The following is a 19,694-nucleotide window of genomic DNA, read 5'->3' on the forward strand; positions in this document are numbered from 1 at the left end:
GGCTCTTCAGACCACACATCTGACCAGAAATGCCTCACTTACAAGACTTCCTCTCAAACCGGTGCAAGGTTTAAAGCAACTGTTAAATGGCCACATCATGTTGAAAAATACAAAGCACAAAGCCAGGAGAGAGGCACCTGAGAATTCCTCATGTAGGAGACACTCTCTGCCAGACCTACAGGGCAAGCTGTCTGCTGCTGGCAGGTGCTGGGCCCAGCCCAAACTCTTATCCTGCACCCATAGCACCTGTGTCTACTAAGAGCCTCTGCAGATGCGTAGCTGGCTTTTCATGTGGTTGCAAAGCCCATTGCCTCTCTGCTTGGTTTGCAGGTGGTGTCCTTAGTACAACGCACGTGAGTCATCAAAGGTGAGAATCTCGCCCTTGGTGTATTTATTTACACAAAAAGGTGAGGAGTCTTGCCCCAGTTTTCCTGTAATCTGGTTCTCTTGGACCCCCCTTCCAAACTGGACACCCTCAGTGTCATCTGCTTCACAGCACTTTGGCACTACTGCAGAGAGATTTGGCTCACAGTGTTCTTTTTTTGGTAACTCTTATTCAACACAGTGCAATCTGATTATTTTCCTCATAATTAGGAAGGTTAAGGCAGTGAATGGAAATCCCCAAAGTGTGAACATAATTAATTGCTTCTTTCTTTGCTGTTGATTCAACAGCTATAAATCCTAACAATATTTGTAAACGCATAATGACTTTAAACATCTTCATTCTAATGTTTAAACTTGTTCTCTCGAACACCCCCACACAGTTTCTATAAGTAGGGCAATATTCAAAGTTCTAAGCCTTAGTTCTGGTCTCCAATCCTGCTTGGCTAGATTGACTTGGTATGACTGAAGACATGAGTTATTTTGGATGAAGCCCCCTGGTTCTGGGAGGAAGCTGTGATTGCGTGTCTGATAATTGCTTGTATCCAAGAGATAGATAGGAGGCAGGTGACTTCACAATAAACGGGCAGAAAAATGTGCAAGCACTGGAGAAAGTTCTGTAAGACAGGCAGCTGAAAAGAATTAGGGAATTGCCAGACACTCCCCTCTCCTTCGAGCTTTCTGCAAAACCTCGTCAGTTTTCCCTAAATAAACGATGCCATCTGCCTGTATTTCCTATGATAGGATCATACATAAGATCAAAATTACTCACTAAGAACTCATCCCGGATGAAGAACTTGGCTCTTGTGACTTTGGGGTCTTCTCCTGCATCTGGAGTTGCTGTTCAATTAAAAATAAGTTATATGAGAAACAGGAAAGGCAATCAATATTCTCTTTTTCACAACAGAAGATACTAAATCTTCTGGAGGAAGTAGTCCCTTGATACAGAAATTAAAATACTGAATATCCACATGAGACTCTGGATACACAACTCTAAAATGGAAAGGTACTGTAAAATCTGAAACAAACTTGTAAGCATTTGGTATCTCTCAGGGACCTGAACATTACTGATGTTTTTGCAAGTGTCATTTCTCACACGTGAAGAGGTTTACTCACATCCATAAATTTGTTCACATAGGTAATAAAAGAAGTGGCAGTTGGGATTTATCTTTATCAGAAAATATGATTACAAGAACAGCTCTCTGGCTTGTGCAACACGAGAGCACCTCTGGAGCAGAGATTCTAAAAGCAGGAATTTGGGTTTAAAAAAACAGTGCAAGATTCAGTGCAAGGTTACACTTGAAGAAATGCCACAGCATTACAGATGCTTTATAAAAATGTATTTTTCTTCCAGGCCCCACGTGGGAAGATTACTTAGATGTACTGCCACTTAAACATACAAAGGGTCCGAGATTAAAATCTTGCTGTACACGAGACTCATTACTTGGTGCTGTCTGTCAGGAGGTTAAGTCATCTCTATCTACCTCTGTATTTACCCCAAGTGTGAAAATTAAACAGTGCAGGGAAGAGATAATCTATTCACTTCCCTTTGGTGTGGTTTCTCCTTGACTAAGATACCACATTAAATGCTTTTAAGTGTAATGTGATAAAGGACAGAATTTATCTGAATATGGAAATATTTTCTACTCTTATCTGGAGCAGCAGGGGTAAACAGAGAGCAGCTGCATAACCAGTGGCTTACAGTTCAGTGCTTTTGTCCTTAAATAACATTGTCTAAAGTTAGGGAATAAATGAGCAACCGTGGGTTAAAGACAGAGAGCTGGTTTGTGTGTGGATATTCTGAATCACTCAGGATATCCACTGTGAAATCCTGCTGATAAAAATGAAAAGCTACCTTATTCTGGCAACTTGCTTTACTATGGGAAATGTTTATTTTAATAATTTACCCAAACTCTCAGTTTTAGTGGGGTCCACTCTTGGTACAGAGAGATTCGTGTGACAGTGACTGTAGATTTCTGAAACCCCTATGGTTATAGAACTAGTGCCCACCTAACTCAGATTTTGGGAAAGTTTATTTATCCTTTGCATTTGAAACTCATTATTAGACTCTCAATGTTTCAGCCTGAATGGAAGGTGCACACACCTCATTATTACCTTTACTTCTATAACCTAAGCTGCTGTTGATGGGCAAAGGAGGACGTAAGCCATGTCTCTGCCAGACCCCCCAGCACCCAGAGGCTCCTGAGCCTGAGGCAGCACTGGGCCATGTGCCATGTCCTCGGCATCCACCGATCCACACACAGCAGCACGGGCAGTACAGGATGGAGCAGCTGCCTGACCTCACACACACTGAACAACAACATGTGTGTGTTTGTGAATGTGCATGTCTGTGTGTATGAGACAAAGCAATGGAACGGGCTATCCCAGCTAGCCAAACCCCTCAAGTGGTGAAAAATCTTACCATCCTCAGGTACGGTGTAATGCGCGTATTCAGGAAAGTAATCTTCAATTTTTGATTTCCCTGCCAAGACTTTTTCAGCCAGCATGTCCTGCTTATTCAAGAATAAAATGATAGAAATGGTCCGTAACCACCTGTCAGAAACAAACCATGTGTTTGAATTATTTCTGACACATTTATCAAAGGAAACACATCACACCGATGGAAAATTTACTGGTTGTCCCTATATGCAATATTTAGAACTTGGTTAACAGAAAAATAATGGAACTGGAATTATTATGTTAATTATTACCTGGGCTGATAGATGTATTTATAAGATCTGTGCATACATTTCTAAAATCTCCTGTAGATATCACTGACATGAACAGTCTTGAATCACTGTTTTCTAAACTCAAGTTCTGAAATTAAGTTTGGAAAATGATGGCAGTTCCTGAAATTTGACATTTCTGTCTACTTCACTGGGTTTTGCTGAACCAAGAGACAAAGGCTGGAAAACTGCACTGTCTTAACTAACAGTTCATCCACACAAAGGCGCTGTCTGTTAAGATGACTTGTATGTGATGATCAAAAGTAAATGATCTCTCTTCTTAGCCAGTTAGTGCCTAACCATCGCTGTGACAACGTACCTTTGGGACCTGGCTTAGTGTTTTTCCTCACTTTACCGTCAGTCACCTCTCAGTGTAGACCATCCTAAGAGCTGTATGCTAGAAACTTTTAATTACCTAATCCTGTGTGTTGTCATTACTCATTCACCACTAGGAATAGATTTATATTGCTATTTGGCTAAGTATCCATGCATCACTCTGGCCATTGCACCTCATGGCCTGGCCCTGCCTTGGGCATTTTCTGAACAATCAATCTGACCATGTGCTAAAAGGAATCTAAATCTGTAGGGAGTTGGATTGTAGCTGAATTGCAGTGGGAGGAAAAAAAGAGGTGTATTTTACCTATTATTCCAGATACTTTTGAAAAGGTCCAGGGATTCCCGTAGTCTGTTTGTGTTATTGTCTTCCCTTATTACCATGTTGTAGCTGCTGCAAGCCACAACAAAGATTATAGCCGTGACATCTGGACAAAGCACACAGAAGAAAGAAGGGAGAGAGAAAGGAAGTTTCTGTTAGCACATACTCCTCATGGTAATACTGCCATTGCTCCCCTATTGCCCCAAAGGCCTCAAGAAAATATTTATCATGTTGGACTTTCCTATTAGAGACACACTATGTTCTCAGTGTAAGTAAGACAATACAAATGCTAAGCTGCTCGCTCCGCACAAAGCAAATTTGAAATTAAAATGTGGAACATTTTTACTTACCGTTAAAGCATTGGATCCATTTTCTTCTCTCATCTCTTTGGCCACCTACATCAAACATGCTGTTAAAAAGCCATAGGATGTTACGTCACTCATGTGCATTAGGAAAGTCACACGAAGCATGCATGCAGCACAAGGGTTCAGTTTATGAATCTGGCAGCTTTGAGGACAGCAGCAGTAAAATAACTGCCTGAAGGGAACAGAGGTTTGCAGCTGCTGTGCTGCATGCCAGAGCAGTGCCCCACTCCGCCTGCCCCGCTCCCCCAGGGAGAATCACTGAATCATAGAATCCTTTGAGTTGGAAGGGACTTTTAAAGGTCACCTAGTCCAACTCCCCTGCAATGAACAGTGACACCTACAGCAGATCAGGTTGCTCAGAGCTCCATCGAGCCTGACCTTGGATGTCTCCAGAGACATGGCATACATCACCTATCTGGGCAACCTGTTCCACTGCCTTACCAGCCTTACTGTAAAAAACTTCTTCCTTATATCCAGTCTAAATCTCTTTTAGCTTGAAACCACTTTCCCTTGTCCTATCACAACAGACTCTGCTAAAGAGTCTGTCCCCTTCTCTCTTACAGCCCCCTTTTAGATACTGAAAGTCTGCCCAGAGCCTTCTCCTCTTCAGGCTGAACAGCCCTAGCTCTCTCAGCCCATCCTTGTAGTAGAGGTACTCTAAACCTGGGATCATTACTGTGGCCCTCCTCTCAATGCACTCCAACATGTCCATGTCTCTCCTGTACTGAGGACTCCACATCTGGACACAATACTTTAGGTGAAGCGTCACCAGCACAGAACAGAGGGGCAGGATCACCTCCCCTGACCTGCTGGCCATGCAGCCCAGTATACAGTTGGCTTTCTGGGCTGCAAAGACACACTGCTAGCTCATATCCACCTACCATCACCACTACTCCCAAGTCCTTTTTGGCGGGGCTGTGCTGTACCCTTTTGTCCCCCAGCTTGTACTGACAGTGGGGGTTGCCACCACCCGGGTGCAAGAGTACTGCCGAATCCATACAATAAGAAAATTGCTGCCTTTGTGGTGTACAGAAATGCACATGGTATAGATGGTTGGGGCTATTGTATTATAAACAAACAGAGGTTTCATCATCTTTTGAAGTGTGGTAGAGAGAGTACAGGCGTTCAAGGAGAAGAACACAAAGGCAACTTGTCCCCCACCAGCACTGCTACCTTTTTGGATGAGAACCAGTGTGGAGGTAGCCTGACAGTACTTTAACAGAGATGCTGCACAACACAGAACTTGCAGCTCTCCAGAAGGAGAAGAAAGAAGGAGCAAGACATTTAACTGTACCAGTATTCAAATTGTGGCTTGTGGAATGACACTAAGTTCTGCCAGATCTTATCCCAAAAGTATGAGTTTGCAGTGCTATCTAAATGAATGAGTTAGTAAAAATGTCCCCACAACAGAGCAGCACTAATACATGACTAGTATCATCTTTTATTTTTTCAATGAAGCATAAGGGAATTTTACTAGGATCTAGGGAAACAGCTACAAAAACCCACCTAAACCAAACAACCCTGACATTCACCCTATGCCCAATTATGCCAGGAAGACATGAAAACAGACATCTGAGTTGTTAAGATTAGTAAAACATTCATAAATCATTACTAATAGACTTACTGGAAATTTACTTTATCTACTTGAAACCTTGTTTCAAAAATCCCTGATGTCAAAACTCTGCATCGTAATAGGTCCTGAAAATGAGAACATGGAAGCTGATTAGTGACATTCTTTTCTATCCTGATTTTGCTTTAAAATGCATGCTATAGTATTTTCCCTGGAAAGATATGTTCTGTTTAATTAGAGTTCAATCAGACTTGCTGGTATACCTGTCCATTTTGACACAACAGATACACAAATATCGTATTTGAATCTGGCTTGTGAATACCTTATGCGTGTTCTCTTTAGTGCACACTGAAATCTCTTACTGATTGTCCCACAATCATATATGTGACGTGGATAATGAATGCTGAAGTTACATAAAACTAAGAAAACACATTGTCTGTATTGTAAAGTCAAGTACTCAACTGCAAGAAAACTCCAGATTTACAGTTGCCCAGGCAACATTAATTCTGCCCTCTTTTGTACAGAATGAGACAGGAATCCTATGGAAATAATAGCTTGTGACTAAGTAATTAAAACTCTATTACAGTGCACAGGGGAACAGAATTTAGGTTGCAGGTAAATCTGGCATTTCTTTCTTATTTTTCATGCTAGTAGTACTTTATAAATAAATAACGTTTTCTAATAATTAAAAAAATGATTTCCTAGGTTCTCAAAGGAGGTAGGTAAAAGCAATTTATGGTGCACATCTCAAGCAACTGGCTCACTCTGTACCATCACCATCACCAGCAGTTTTTTAACCCTGACTACCCAGCACTGCTACTGGAGCAGAAGTTTTCTGCCTGCCAAATACCAAAAGCCTCTTCTGATCTTTGCAGACAAAGGACATTTCTTCCCAAAGGAAACATCAGGAAAAATTTTGAGACAGCTGAATAATGAAGCCACTGCCAAATCCTCCTATGATGAATGACTGCTCAAGGTAGAGAAAGACCCTGCAAGAACAAACAGGGCAACACTACAATAAATAACAAAAAGAAAAACAAGGCTTTGCTTTGCTGACATCTCCTGTCAGCAGAGTAATATTGATGCTAAAGTCAGACCACAAGGTCTATATGGAGTAAATTTCAACACAACTGCTTTTGTTTTAAAATGTATGGAGGGCTTTAATAAATTATTCTGGATCAGGTTGACTACATGAGTTTTGCTTTTTATTGCCTTCTAATTCAAGACACTTGTCTTTGTAATTGGACAGGCTTGTGGTTATACACCTGAACTGGGTCTGAAGGTAGAAGTTCTGCCCCACATGCCTCCCTGTCTGATCTCTGGCGAGCCACTTTATTTTCTGAATTTCAGCCCGACTACACAATGAGAAATGATGATCATTACTAATTTTTTTAATGAGCTCCCTTTCCTTATACATCCTCAGTAGACAGACTGATTTATCCAGGGTAGGGTTCTCCTTTACTATGCGTATTTGCAGTTTATCACATGGGTCACAATCTTGACTGAGACTACTGGATAGCAGTGGGACACTGGCACAGAGCAGTAACAGGGGAGGTGCTCCAGTCCCCTGATCATCTTCATGGCTCTCCTCTGGACCTTCTCCAACAGCTCTGTCTTTCTTGTACTGGGGGCTCCAGACCTGGACGCAGTACTCCAGATGGGGCCTCACAAGAGCAGAGTAGAGGGGGACAATCACTTCCCTGTCCCTGCTGGCCACCCCTCTTCTGATGGAGCCAGGATACCATTTGCTTTCCGAGCTGCAAGAGCACACTGCAAGGCTCATGCAGAACGTGAAGCAAGAAGAAATAACACAAGTATTACAGGAATCACGACCTACATATAGCAACAATAAAACACAAGCTTACAACATTGAAAAGCTTCTTCTTCTTTAACATCCATTATTTAAACAGCTAGACTGCATTTTGTAATTATGTGGTTTGCTGCATTTCAGCTGCTGTTGGGACTAAACCAAATTACATAAAGAATCTGTACAAATGGGTGTCTTGGTTCAGCCCCTATCACATTAATTACACTAACCTGATCTGTGGGTGTATAGTCATCCATGCTGACGCTGTCGATTCTTTCTAAAAAGCTGGAAGAAAAATAAACATGCATTTAGATACGTAAAATCCTGTCTAGTACTGCACATTTTCAGTACCTTTTCTGGTTTAGATTTCAGCTGCAAAGTAGTACACGAGTGAAATGGTGAATGTATGAGCCCAGAGCTTTACTTATGTTGCTTGCAGTTCTAATTTCTGAGCCAAACAGCTTTTTACCCAGGCACTGCCTCAATATAGTGCTGTTACACTTATCGTTAGGTAGTACTCACAGACAGACCAAATGCAGTACAATATCACAATTTGGGAGGTCCACTTAAAAAATGCCTGTTCAGATCAGATGTTTCCTGCATCTGACCTGATTGAACACTGCAACTACAGCTTAAGAACTTGAAAAAAAACTGCATGATGTGGAGGTTAACAAGTCTTGAACCCTTACAATGCCAAAACTCAGTAAAATCCATACGGTGAGTGAGAGGAGCTAAAAAAAAGGGATACCACATTCTCCAATGATTTTAAAGATCTTCAAACTTTAATTCTTTTCTACAACATGTTAGAATAGCAATAACGAGGATATAAAAATGGGATTTTATATGCAGAGCTAAAATAGGCAGGTTCTCCTCCCTCACTTTCACCCATTTCTTACATTCTGTGTGAGCCCAGATGGCTCATTTTCCCTTACTGCCTGCATGACTTAAAACCTCTCTTGAATTTCTGCATTGTTATTTGGTATTTGGCAGTGAATATCCCACTGACTGACTCATCCTTCTACAGTATTATCACAATTTCTTTATCAACTGGCAAGTTTTTTTCCCCCTGATTTTACTAGGGTGTGCATGTGGAATTTATTTAATTGCAGTGGGAAAGAAGGAGAGAACAGTGAACTCTTGCCTGGCAATGTGACTCACTGCTAACACCGGGGTCACACACAGAGACCAGCTGAAAACACCTCTCTAAAAGCCTGACTGTATTTCTCATAGTACTTTCCCACGGATATTAACTGAAAGGAAAAGAAAATATGCCGCATATACATTTACTTATACTCTTTTTCCTTTCCGAACCTCCACTGTTACAACAGGAAAAAAAAAATCCAGTATGTACAGCCTGCATTATCAAGGTGTGATGTTAAAACACCAGGTTTAAAAACTCTTGTTTAGCACAACATAGGGGGTGCCTAATGACAAAATTATCTTGAATAAACATGACAGAAGAATAATCTTTTTACTTCATACTTTCTACTCCTCACCCATCAAAAGCAACCATAAATTTATGTGAAGATATAAAAGTACATCTTTATAGCAAGCTGTGGTCACCATGATGAAGCAGCTGCACTCAGGCAAAACCTGCTCAAATGTTTTTTCCTTGAGAACACCAAGCAAATCTCAAGCTTGCAGCACACAATAAGATGAAAAAAATGGCAATCCTACCCCCATTAAAAATGCTTCCAAGCTGAACCTCCTCAACAAGTACTCACTGTCCTTAGCAAAGCTGTATGGGCAGCATTCTAGTTTCTCCAAATATGTCCCGACATTTTCTGTCTAGTTTATAAACAGTTTGATATGGTTAATACTGTGGGCAAAGGCAAGTGTTTGTACACAAACATGACCCCATCCCAAATCCCACTAGACTAAACAAATCAGTAGCATTTTTTTGCAGAAGCATTACTGCTGGAGGTGATATATAAATCACATCTTGACTCTTCAACACACACCAACATCATGTTGGTAGCATTGATCCAAAATGATTAAGTAACTCAGTAGTTAGCACCGATGCACACCTCTCCCCTGTACACATGATTTTAGGACGGTTATTGGCTGTTAGCATTGGCAGTTATGTTCTTGATATTGGCCTAAGTCATGTTCCAAGTAAAAGAATATGTTTCAAACATCCTTAATGGGAATGCCACAGGTAAGAGACAGCTCTGTTCAACATAGTGCTTAATAAAGATCAGTTTAGATAGCTGTAACGTTTTCACGCTTCTAAGGCCGCTGGCCACATGTCATCTATACTGAAATGAAGGCAGTGTTTTACAGGGTTCTAAATGCTAACCACTCTACCAGGCTGCAGTGATACCACTGGCATCCAATAAATCAACATTTGACCACTATTAGGACTGGGCTAAATTTCTTAGCTTTACCTAACATTAACTCTTCTGGTGTGTGATGGTTTCCTAGGATTTCTTTTGGAAGTAAAATGAATGTGCACTGAGTTTTGTAGACTCTGGACTTCCTTGAAGGGAAATCAATTCTTGAACATCCTTCATAGAAGCTCCTTACTTGGCTAATTAGCACAGAATCAAAAAATAGCTCTGACAGGCAAATTTCTGCAGCAAGTACAAGTAATGGATTCCAGATGAGATAAAGAGTCAGTACTTCTAAACACATTAGCTTCAGTCTCGCAGCTGTATTAAAATGTGAAAACAATGACTTTTCTTTTTCTAAATAACATTAATTTCTACTAATATTAAATGCCTTTCATAATTATGGTCTGGTGTAATGTACACTCATACATATATGCAGCCTCAGATGTTGCATACCCAAGCAAATTTACAGTGCTTAAGATATGATAATTTCTAAATCTCGGCTCAAAGGATCAGTGTGAGGAAAACAGAATAGCAGAGAAAGGAATAAAAATGGACATCAGCATCATCAATCCTCTCTTTTTAACTCATGTCTTTTTCAGCTGAGGGATAGAATTATTTTGACAGAACTACATCTTATCTCAGTACTGACAGGTCTTCTACTTATGCATCTTCTATAGAAAACTGCACTCAATACTGATGATAATTCTGCAATAACTGTTTTGCATGTAAATGCAATGAACTTTAAACTCAGGCTTCCAACTCAAGTGTGAATACAACTATAACACAGTATTTGTATTTCTACTTCTCAGTTCTGGTTTTATTTTGTTGTTCTGGTAATGAGTAGGACATCAACATTCTCCTTAATTTTGCTGTAGGTTGGTCTGTACTACCTGACGTGGAATGGCCCAGATAACTTTTTTTTTTTTTAAATAAACTGGAAGGAAGACACTGAAAGGAAGGTCTGTTTGGAAATATAGCCATTTGGTACGCTAACAAATTAAAGCAAAAGAAAAACGAACAGATAAAGTTAAAAAAACAACAATCACGAGCTACTGACATTATTATATCTATTATTAAGCTGATCTGTAGTTTTATAAATATCTTCAGTGAGTTTCCTAGGAAACTCAGCTGACACTTAGTTTGACAAGCAATCTCTACGTTTTACATTATGCAAGCTGTGAACACAAAAGTACAGGTTTTAGATGTGCCTGCCAGTGCATGTGGGAACTATCAATAAGCATTATTCTCTTTAAAAACCATGGCAATTTGAGCAGCATTAGCAGCTACATAAGAATTTCTGAAAAAAGGATTCATAAATGCACAAATAAAGAGGAGGTAATCGTACATGAAAATCTTTTTCTCACTGGGTAAATCACTACAAGGTTCTGTACAGATATCCTGACCCCAGGAAATCACAATTAAAAGAAAATCACGTCTTGAGAATAATACTACAGACACAAAAAGACATGCTCTATTTATAAGTGTATTTTGACATTCAAAGAATTGCAAAGATAAGGTGCTAAACAGCATATCAATACAATGAACTACACATTCTAATGAATCTCTTTCTAGCTCAACTGTTTTTTTGGTTTTTTTTTTTCTGTTTTCCCCCTAACATTTCAAAGGCCTGGTATAAAAAAAATCTCTGCAGAAAACAAGAAATCAAGCTAATGCTAAAATCCTGGTAACACTATAGCTTGAAGCTGTCAGAATGAAGAATCTCAAAGTTATCCTCAGGTAAGTGGCTGGAGTCTGCAAACTTTCTGCTTCTGAAGGAACACAGAAGGCTCTGCAAGTTCCTTAGCCAGGCTCCCAAACCAGTAGAAGCACCCACTATAACCTACTACATGATGTCATTCAAGACCAAGACTTAGAATTCTGCTATCTTTGGATTATGATAACTCTCATGCAAGTTACGTGTTTCACAGTGAGAACTTATCCCAGATCTCTAGGGAGCTGAAACTGATCCCCTTTTCTTCGTTTTCTTTTACCTGCTAAAGTAATCAGAGACAAAATCAAGATTTGAATGTTTATATACAGGTACTAATCAGCTAAGGGATTACAACCTTGTTAGTGCCTTGTGCACAACTTTAAAATTGGAAATTATGGATTTCTGGTTTGGAGGATACCTTAGGCTCCACAGTTGGGTTTCGAGCAACCTCACATTATTCTCATATGCTTCATGGTTCCTGAGAAAGACATAATGCAAAGAGCCTCCAGTATCATTCTAACCCCTAAAGGATTTATTTTCCTTAGTCATTTACTGAAGATATCAATAGAAATCTCCCAAAAGACGTTGCTAGCATTTAATAGTTGAGGATTTTCCTGTCAAATGCAAACAGGCACTGTGCTTTAAATACAGCTCCCCTGCAGCAGCAGAGCGTCGCCCTCGCCCTGTGTGCTGCTTTGTGGCTGTCTCCCCTGAGGAAAGGTGTAGAAGTGAGCGCTTGCAAGGCAGGAGCACAGGGGGATGAGAGCTGTTCTGAATCCACTCTTTATTCTGATTTTCAATACCAATTGCTGCTTGAGCTGATGCAGAAAAATAGCCAGTGCAAACACTGAAGACGCTAGTGAAATTTTGTGTTTATTTATAGTCTAGAGATTTACGTATTGGTATTGATTGACGTGTATTTTTGGCATCTTCTAAGAGCACCGGTTTCCCAGGACTTCCCTCTTCTCCCTATTTCAATACTGACATTATCACGCTATAACCGTCTCTTCAGCCTGTCCTGTGGGTGGAAAGGGAGATTGAAACATGGGCTTGGAAAAGAAAGCCGTCAAACCGCATGCATGCTGGGGCTGCGGAGCAGAGAGGAGAGAGACTGCAGAGGGCAGCATGTGCTCACCCAGCTCCCTGCCTGCTGCCCGGCTGGCTGCAGCCAGACGCTGAGCGAGGCCTCTGTGGGCACGGCAATCGAGGACTGCAGTTCTGAATTTCACAGAATCGCAGAGCCACAGGGGCTGGAAGGGACCTCTGGATATCACCCAGCCCAGCGCCTCGCTAAAGCAGATCCCTACAGCTGGTCGCACAGGAAGGTGTCTAAGCTGGTCTTGAGAACTTCCAGAGAAGAAAACTCAACGACCATTGTGGACAGCTGTTCTAAGCGTTGTTACCCTCACAGTAAAGAAATTATTTAATCTAGAAGAATCTGTGCTTTAAAACCTCCTGCCAGCCCTTCATCTGGGGCTCGTGAGACCACTGGAGACCATGTACAGGAGAGCTGCTTGACCTCCATGTGTGATCAGTACGTGAGCAGCACGTGGCTGCTTGGGATGCCTGGTTTTTCAAGATGTCGCATCCTTAGAGCGAGAACAGCTGTTGCAACAAATGGGCTACTGAGGGAGAGTGGTGAACATACTGAGATGGACTCTGGGCAAACAACGGACCCTGGGTGACAGTACTGGCACAGGTTGCTCAGAGGCTCTGAGTCTCCTCCTTGGAGATGTGGTCCTGGGCATCCTGCCTCACGTGGCCCTGCTGAAACTGCAACGTTGGATTAGTTAACCTCCATGCTCCCTTCTCACCCCAGGCATTCTATGATTCTGTGATCAGATCTACATGCAGCCCACTGGGGGGTACCAACAGTTTGGTTGGGAAGCATGTACCTGTCCCATTCTGTTATCATGGCTACAACTAGCACCAAGCCACAGCGAAGTCATCCAGAGCAAAGACAACATGAGATGCTCTATCACATTAGCCTTGTGAAGCAGTAGAGCTCTAGTTTAAACACAATTCACAGATGATGACTTAAGCTGACATATCAAAGGCAAAGACACAACTGTCAGTCACGATTATCGCAACCAAAAGCTCATCACAATTCAGCAGGTGACTCTCCCACAAGTCAGATGGCTGGCAAGAGTCAGAATCAAGTGTGATGAGGAAAGATGGATAAATCCTGTGAAAGAATGCTGCTGGTATATGAGCTTAGTTAAGAGAGCTTCCTAGTAGACGTTGATTTCAGCCTCAGTTTCTTAGCTGCTGAACAGTCTCTTCTCAATACGTACTGCAGAATATCTCTACAAAAAGGCTTTGCAGGCTTTGGCATATGTCCAGCTATCAACCTAAACAAATACATGGAAAGCTCAGCTACATTAGATGTTTCAGATATATATGTTGAGTACCTTCTTTCTGCTTAATAACAGCAATCTAATTTCTTTTAATTGAAAAAATATGAACTAAACTCAAAAATGAATAAACAGTATGACTTCCATAACTGCTTGCCACCACTGTTCCCTAAATTTGCTAAGAAGCAGTGTGAATTTTGGGAAATGCATTTCTTTCCTTCTAAATTTAGCAAACTAACCACTATTTGGCTTAGCAGATGTTTTTGCTTTTCGAGCGAGAGGCCCATGGGGATCATCATTAACCCTCTTCTTAACATAAACACTGGCTAAGACTTCAATCTGGAAAACTGTCATTCACACAGAAAGGTTAACAGGCTCCAGCAGAAATGAGACTCATCATCTGCAGCTTCTGTTATGAAGGATCTCAGAGAGATGAAGAATAGCACAAAGAGAAGGAAGAGGAAAGGTTACTTATTTACTTATTTTACGAAGGACAAAATTTTTCTACTGCGTGCAGTCAGACATTTTATTCCCAGAGGTGCAAGCAGATGAGCTGCTGCAAAACACAAACCAAGAATGAAGCACTAATAAAACCAAAGGTTTAGACCGACACAGGCAGACCCTCCTTGAACTGCATTCACATCTGCTTGGATTCATTGCATTTCTCCTTCCTTCTGAGAGGACAGTCTCAGGCTTATAATCTTTATATGTATATTGATAAAAGTATACAGACAAATATTAGTTCTGTAACTAAGTTAAATGTTACACAGAGCACATTCTGTAATTTTAAGGGCAATCTTGAATAAAGGACCAAGAGAAAGATCACATAGCATTATCCGGGGAGATCTGGATCCTGACTGCCTTGTGAGCTGATATTTGACAGATTGCAATCACTTTATCAACTATCTGAATGAAACAACTATTTAGTATCTTCCAGCAAATATCTGGACAAGCTCATCAAAGGAAGTAAAACGTGAAACATCAGAGTTGCATGGGCAGAATGCAACGGTTCCACAAGATTCTCAAAAATCTACCTTTACAAATAATGATACATCAAGACCTTGTTTTCACTTGTTGCTAACTGCTAACTAAAGAGCATAGAACATCTCACGTCTGCCACTTAAGCTAAGTTCTTGAAAAACAGATTTGGCTTTTATGTTAAAGAAAGCCAAACTACAAGCAAAAGCCTTGATAGTACGTGGAGCTGTCAAGTGCATCAGGTTCACAAGCGCTAACTTTACACCAAAAGGTTGCAATGGGATGTCAAAAGTTAACAATGTTTATTTTCACAGGGTATTGCAAATGCAGCTTTCCCTGTTACTTACAAGTTTTGTTGCTGTGATATGGAAAAATTACTTCAGTGCAAGTTACACACTCTGGCTGATAGTTTTGTTTTTAAAAGTTGTTGCACCGTGGATATATGAAATCCACCCAGTGCAGTGAGCCCTGAAGAATGCTGAATCCAGGTTGCTTGCTGGAAATGAAACATTGATTATTCCAATGGAAGTGGTTTGGAAAATAAGTCTGCTATGGTGGCTGCCAGAAAGGAAAAACCAGTTTGACTAGAGTTTTCTATAGGAGGGTAATAAAAGAGAAAGCAGAAAAGCCCCAAACATGAGAAGCAAAAGTGACAAAACACAGGCTTAAAAGGTAGTCACAAGAAGTTTGAGTTTACCTGTGGCACCAGTCCAAGCTCACTGCAAGAGAACTTGCTGCCAAGCAGTCTCACATCTAAAAGACACACCAGATGTCTAAAAAGAGAATATTAATAGCCTCCAGAAAACCCAGATAAAGAAACGTGAGCTCTTCAAAATGCTGAATTCTCCCGACCAGGAGAAACACGAGCATGCTTATTATTCTTTTCAGATCTGTTTGTGACATGTGAGAGGAATAACGTGTTAAAATCCTGTGCAAAATATAAGTGTAAGTGTTGACTTGACCCAGAGAACTGACTTTGCAGGAATTCTGGTGAGTGCTGGGGTTGAGCAGGAGGAATGGCATTAGTTCTAAGGCTTAACATTTGGATCACGGCACCAGTTCTCATGAGGATGTATTAGAGACTCCAAGAGACAGATAGATAGATAGATAGATAGGATCTGAAATTCTACAGAAGCCTAAAATTTAAGGAATATGAGGGCTCCCAACACCCATCCTACTAGAGAAGAAACCTTTTAGGGCTACATATAAAATATGAAGTCCACTGACCTAAAAGCTAAAAAAACCTGAAAAATTTGCTTTACAGAAAAGTCAAGGAGATGTCTAGCTTCCAGACAGTGAGAACAGAGAAGCTGTAAAAGCAGACCCTGCAGAGCACTCAGTAAAATTTATTTTTACTTTTTCCAGATCATGAGCTGCAGCGGCAGGTCATTTGTCTTCGGCAGTCACTATTTTTTGTCCCAGCTCTAACTCTGCACTCTCATACCTTTACCTTGTGTGAAGGACATACTGGATGCAAACTCTATGAGCAACCCTTTAGTGTGCGCTGCATGGTTCACCTGCATACTCTCAGATGCTGCTTTGTCAATGTTCAAGGCTAGAAAACTTAATAGGAAAAAAAACCCAACCAAATGCCTTAGAAGCATGATAAGAACTGACAGCCTTCCTTTTAGTAGTTCCAGAGCAATTTTACCCCAAAACAGCCAACAGAACCATTGCTCAGATATAGACATTCTGGTTTTCTTTTTGCGAAGTATGAGAGGCATGGTAACCTCTCACAGAGATTACTGATGGGAAGTACACAAAACCTGCTCTTCCCCAACTTGTTCATGTCATGTGTCAGAATGAATTAGGGCTTCTCTATGTGTTATCTAGATTGGACAGCTCATCATTCTTCCCATCCATACCACGTTCCAGAGCTGTACATGAAAAACAATGTGACATAACTATCTGTGTATGATCAGCTGTTTTAGAAATTATCAGGTGAATATAACACTATCATGCAAGGTCTAAGGAGTGTGATACAAGTGCTGGACGTAACTATTAGGCTCATAAGAAAGCTCTTCTATCTTCACAAACGATGCTTCTGAAATGTTTTCATTAAATCACCATTATCCTGTCCATTTCTAACCAGGATATATTTAACAAAGAATGTATTCAAGCCACTGGTTCTAACACCTACAGTTTGACTGAGCGATTCAGAGGCTAGAAAAGATCTCTAAGATCACCCAGTCCAACTGCCCACCTATCAACAATATCCCTCACTAAACCATGTCCCTCAGTACAGTATCTAAATGACTATCTTGGGTAGCTGATGGAATGTGTGAAGCTGGAATGCGGAGAAGAAGTGTTAATATCAAAATGTAAGGAAAGACACAGTGATCATGTCCAACTTACTAATTATTGGCTTAATTCTATTTAATAGCTAAAGCTATTTAACCAAGACACTGGTTATAAAACTCACTGTTCAAAACTAGCCCTGCAACCCTGCGTACATGTACATTTGTCAGGAAGCCATGTTAATGCTATCATTTGCTATGAATCAGGTATTTTGCAAAAAGCTTGCCTAACTGCACTCTCTGTACCTTTCTTCCACTCTTCTTTCACCATTTTTTTCTCTTTTCAGTTTACAGTACGTTTGTTCTATTAAAACAATACATAGAGTTGGGTTTGAGGAACGAAGAAAATAATTATGCCCTGCTTCAAGTTACTTTACATATTACCTTATGCTTTCCTTTTTAATTGCTCTATCCAGTACCCATGCTGTGGTTGTTATTTCGAAGGCATAGTTTACAACAAGCTGGAGCAAAAAGATGTTTGTGGCTAATGGAGAATTCGGCATTATGGGTCACCCTCACATTGCTGCAGCTTTCCATGAGGGCTCCCTGCTGAGAGGCTCGCTGCCCATAACAGCACAGCACCTACCATCTGGGCTGGGAAAACATCAAAAGGAGGGGGCTGAACAGCACCTGGCTGGTTGATGCAGCACTGCCCACAGTGGTCTGAGAGCCTGTTGGGAGCCACCTGAAAGCCTGGCAGGGGCAGCTTTGTGCAGGATCATGGCCCCACGTTTCCACTCCTTTAAGATATCATGGGTCTACTGAGAAGGCAACTTCAGCTGAGTTCAGAAGCTGCAGCACTATACAATATACACAACTGCAAGGAAAAGGAAAATTCTGATAAAGTTCACTTCAAAAATCCATGGAGGCCAATTTTAAATCCTGGACAACTTATAAAGCTCCTAAAAACAGGCACAGAGAAGGAAGTTAAACTTCCTAATCTGTCTTCTCCACCCATACAGTTAGTGGAAAAAAACTGGGAAGATTTATGCAATAACATCTGGAAAACACTGAAGAGCAATATACAAATAAGGTATAAATGTCAGAAACCCAAATCCACTTGTCAGTTCAGATTTCAAAATGTTGTATTTTCTCTCCTTTTCTTTTTTTAAGAGAACATTACAAATACCACTGACAACTTGCATGTAATCTGTAGAAATGAAAGCCAGGAGTGCTCTGGTATTTGTCCTCTAAATACTCTAAATATGGAAGCACCGCTCACGTGTTGATGTAATAAAATATAGTTGGCATTGTACTGGCAGGTCACGCTATCACTGAGTTGTGAGCACAGGTATAATAAGTTTTACATTTTCTTGTTTTTTTTTTTTTTTTTTGTCCCTTCAAACCCAAGGCCTCCTAGGAACAGCAAATTCCTTATCAGAATATTTTTCCCATGAAACTTTGTGCACATTGCAGTGGATTCTAGGAAATGCACTGAAAAGAAATGTGCCCGGTACCTGTCCTGAGGGAGAGAACCAGTTTGTGATGGCCTCAAAAGACCTTTTTTTTTTTTTTTTTTTTTTTTTTTTTTCCCCCAGGAAAACCCATTAAACTGAATTCTAATATAAAAGTTCTTTACAATATGGCTTGGGAGAGTGCATGCCTTCTTGAGGCAGTGCCAGGAGGATTCTAAAGTTGAGTGTGAAGAGTGCTGACCTTTTGCTTTATTCTCTGGGAACTTGGCTCCACAGTGAGATGAAACTCCTAATCACAGTATGTTGGACATTTTTCAAACAATAAATCTGAGAAGTTCCACTAAGTGATACCAGAACTAAACTACAGATACCAGAGAAAAAAAACCTCAGCCCTATACAAAGGGCTATCTTTTTTCAGGCAGCACTTTTAGGCTGCCCACAGGCTGTGGGGTCTCCTCCTTGGAGGTCTCCAGAAGCCACCTGGCCGTGACCCTGCTGCAGCATCAGCCACGCTGGACTCCTTTCATCCTATGGAACTACCACCTCTGTCCAATACCTCAAAACTTAATTTTTAAATTCATTGTTAAAAACACTCTTCCCCCCTCTAGAAAAGCAAAAACAAAACAAAAAAAAAACAACATCAAAAAGCCCTACTTCAAAAAGGCTCTCATTAAATAATAAGGCGTATTGTAGTTCAGAGCAAATAGAATGATTAGGGCCCAGTCATGTTATTAACGTCATCACAAAACCAGAATCAAAACACAAAGTTTTTTTTTGTTGTTGTTTGCTTTTCTGCTACCAAATAAATAGGAGTTCTGATCCCAAATACCAGGTATGGCAGCCAAAGCTGCTGGCATTTATTTTAATCAAATAATCACATAGATAATTGTTAAGCTTATAATCTCTTCAATTTGTTAGTAACCTTCGTAATTAGATTATGGATAATCTAGTCCTAACAACAGCATGGCAAGTACTGATCTCCTCTTAACAAACGTCTGTCTTGCAACAGGTTATCCTGCATTAGACTACAAAGCAGACAAAGTTCACACTTCCTTCAGACAGTTATTTTCCCCTATAGACCCGCTTACTGACGAAAATGTTA

General features: G+C 40.6%; 1 protein-coding gene across 1 annotated transcript in view; it reads right to left on the minus strand.

Moving 5' to 3' along the window:
• The window catches only part of GNAL (G protein subunit alpha L), a 179,755-nt gene that overhangs the window by 5,507 nt on the left and 154,554 nt on the right, over positions 1 to 19,694 (minus strand). The window contains exons 6-11 of the mRNA XM_042868755.1: positions 7,735 to 7,789; positions 5,752 to 5,825; positions 4,113 to 4,171; positions 3,748 to 3,868; positions 2,804 to 2,934; positions 1,154 to 1,221 (exon numbers count right to left, since the gene is read on the minus strand). Coding sequence (XP_042724689.1) covers positions 1,154 to 1,221; positions 2,804 to 2,934; positions 3,748 to 3,868; positions 4,113 to 4,171; positions 5,752 to 5,825; positions 7,735 to 7,789 — 508 coding nt within the window. The remainder of the gene's footprint in view (positions 1 to 1,153; positions 1,222 to 2,803; positions 2,935 to 3,747; positions 3,869 to 4,112; positions 4,172 to 5,751; positions 5,826 to 7,734; positions 7,790 to 19,694) is intronic.

Source organism: Lagopus leucura, unplaced genomic scaffold (genome assembly GCF_019238085.1).
Source record: "Lagopus leucura isolate 7727_CA_CO unplaced genomic scaffold, USGS_WTPT01 Super-Scaffold_100002, whole genome shotgun sequence".
NCBI classification, from domain to species: Eukaryota; Metazoa; Chordata; class Aves; order Galliformes; family Phasianidae; genus Lagopus; species Lagopus leucura.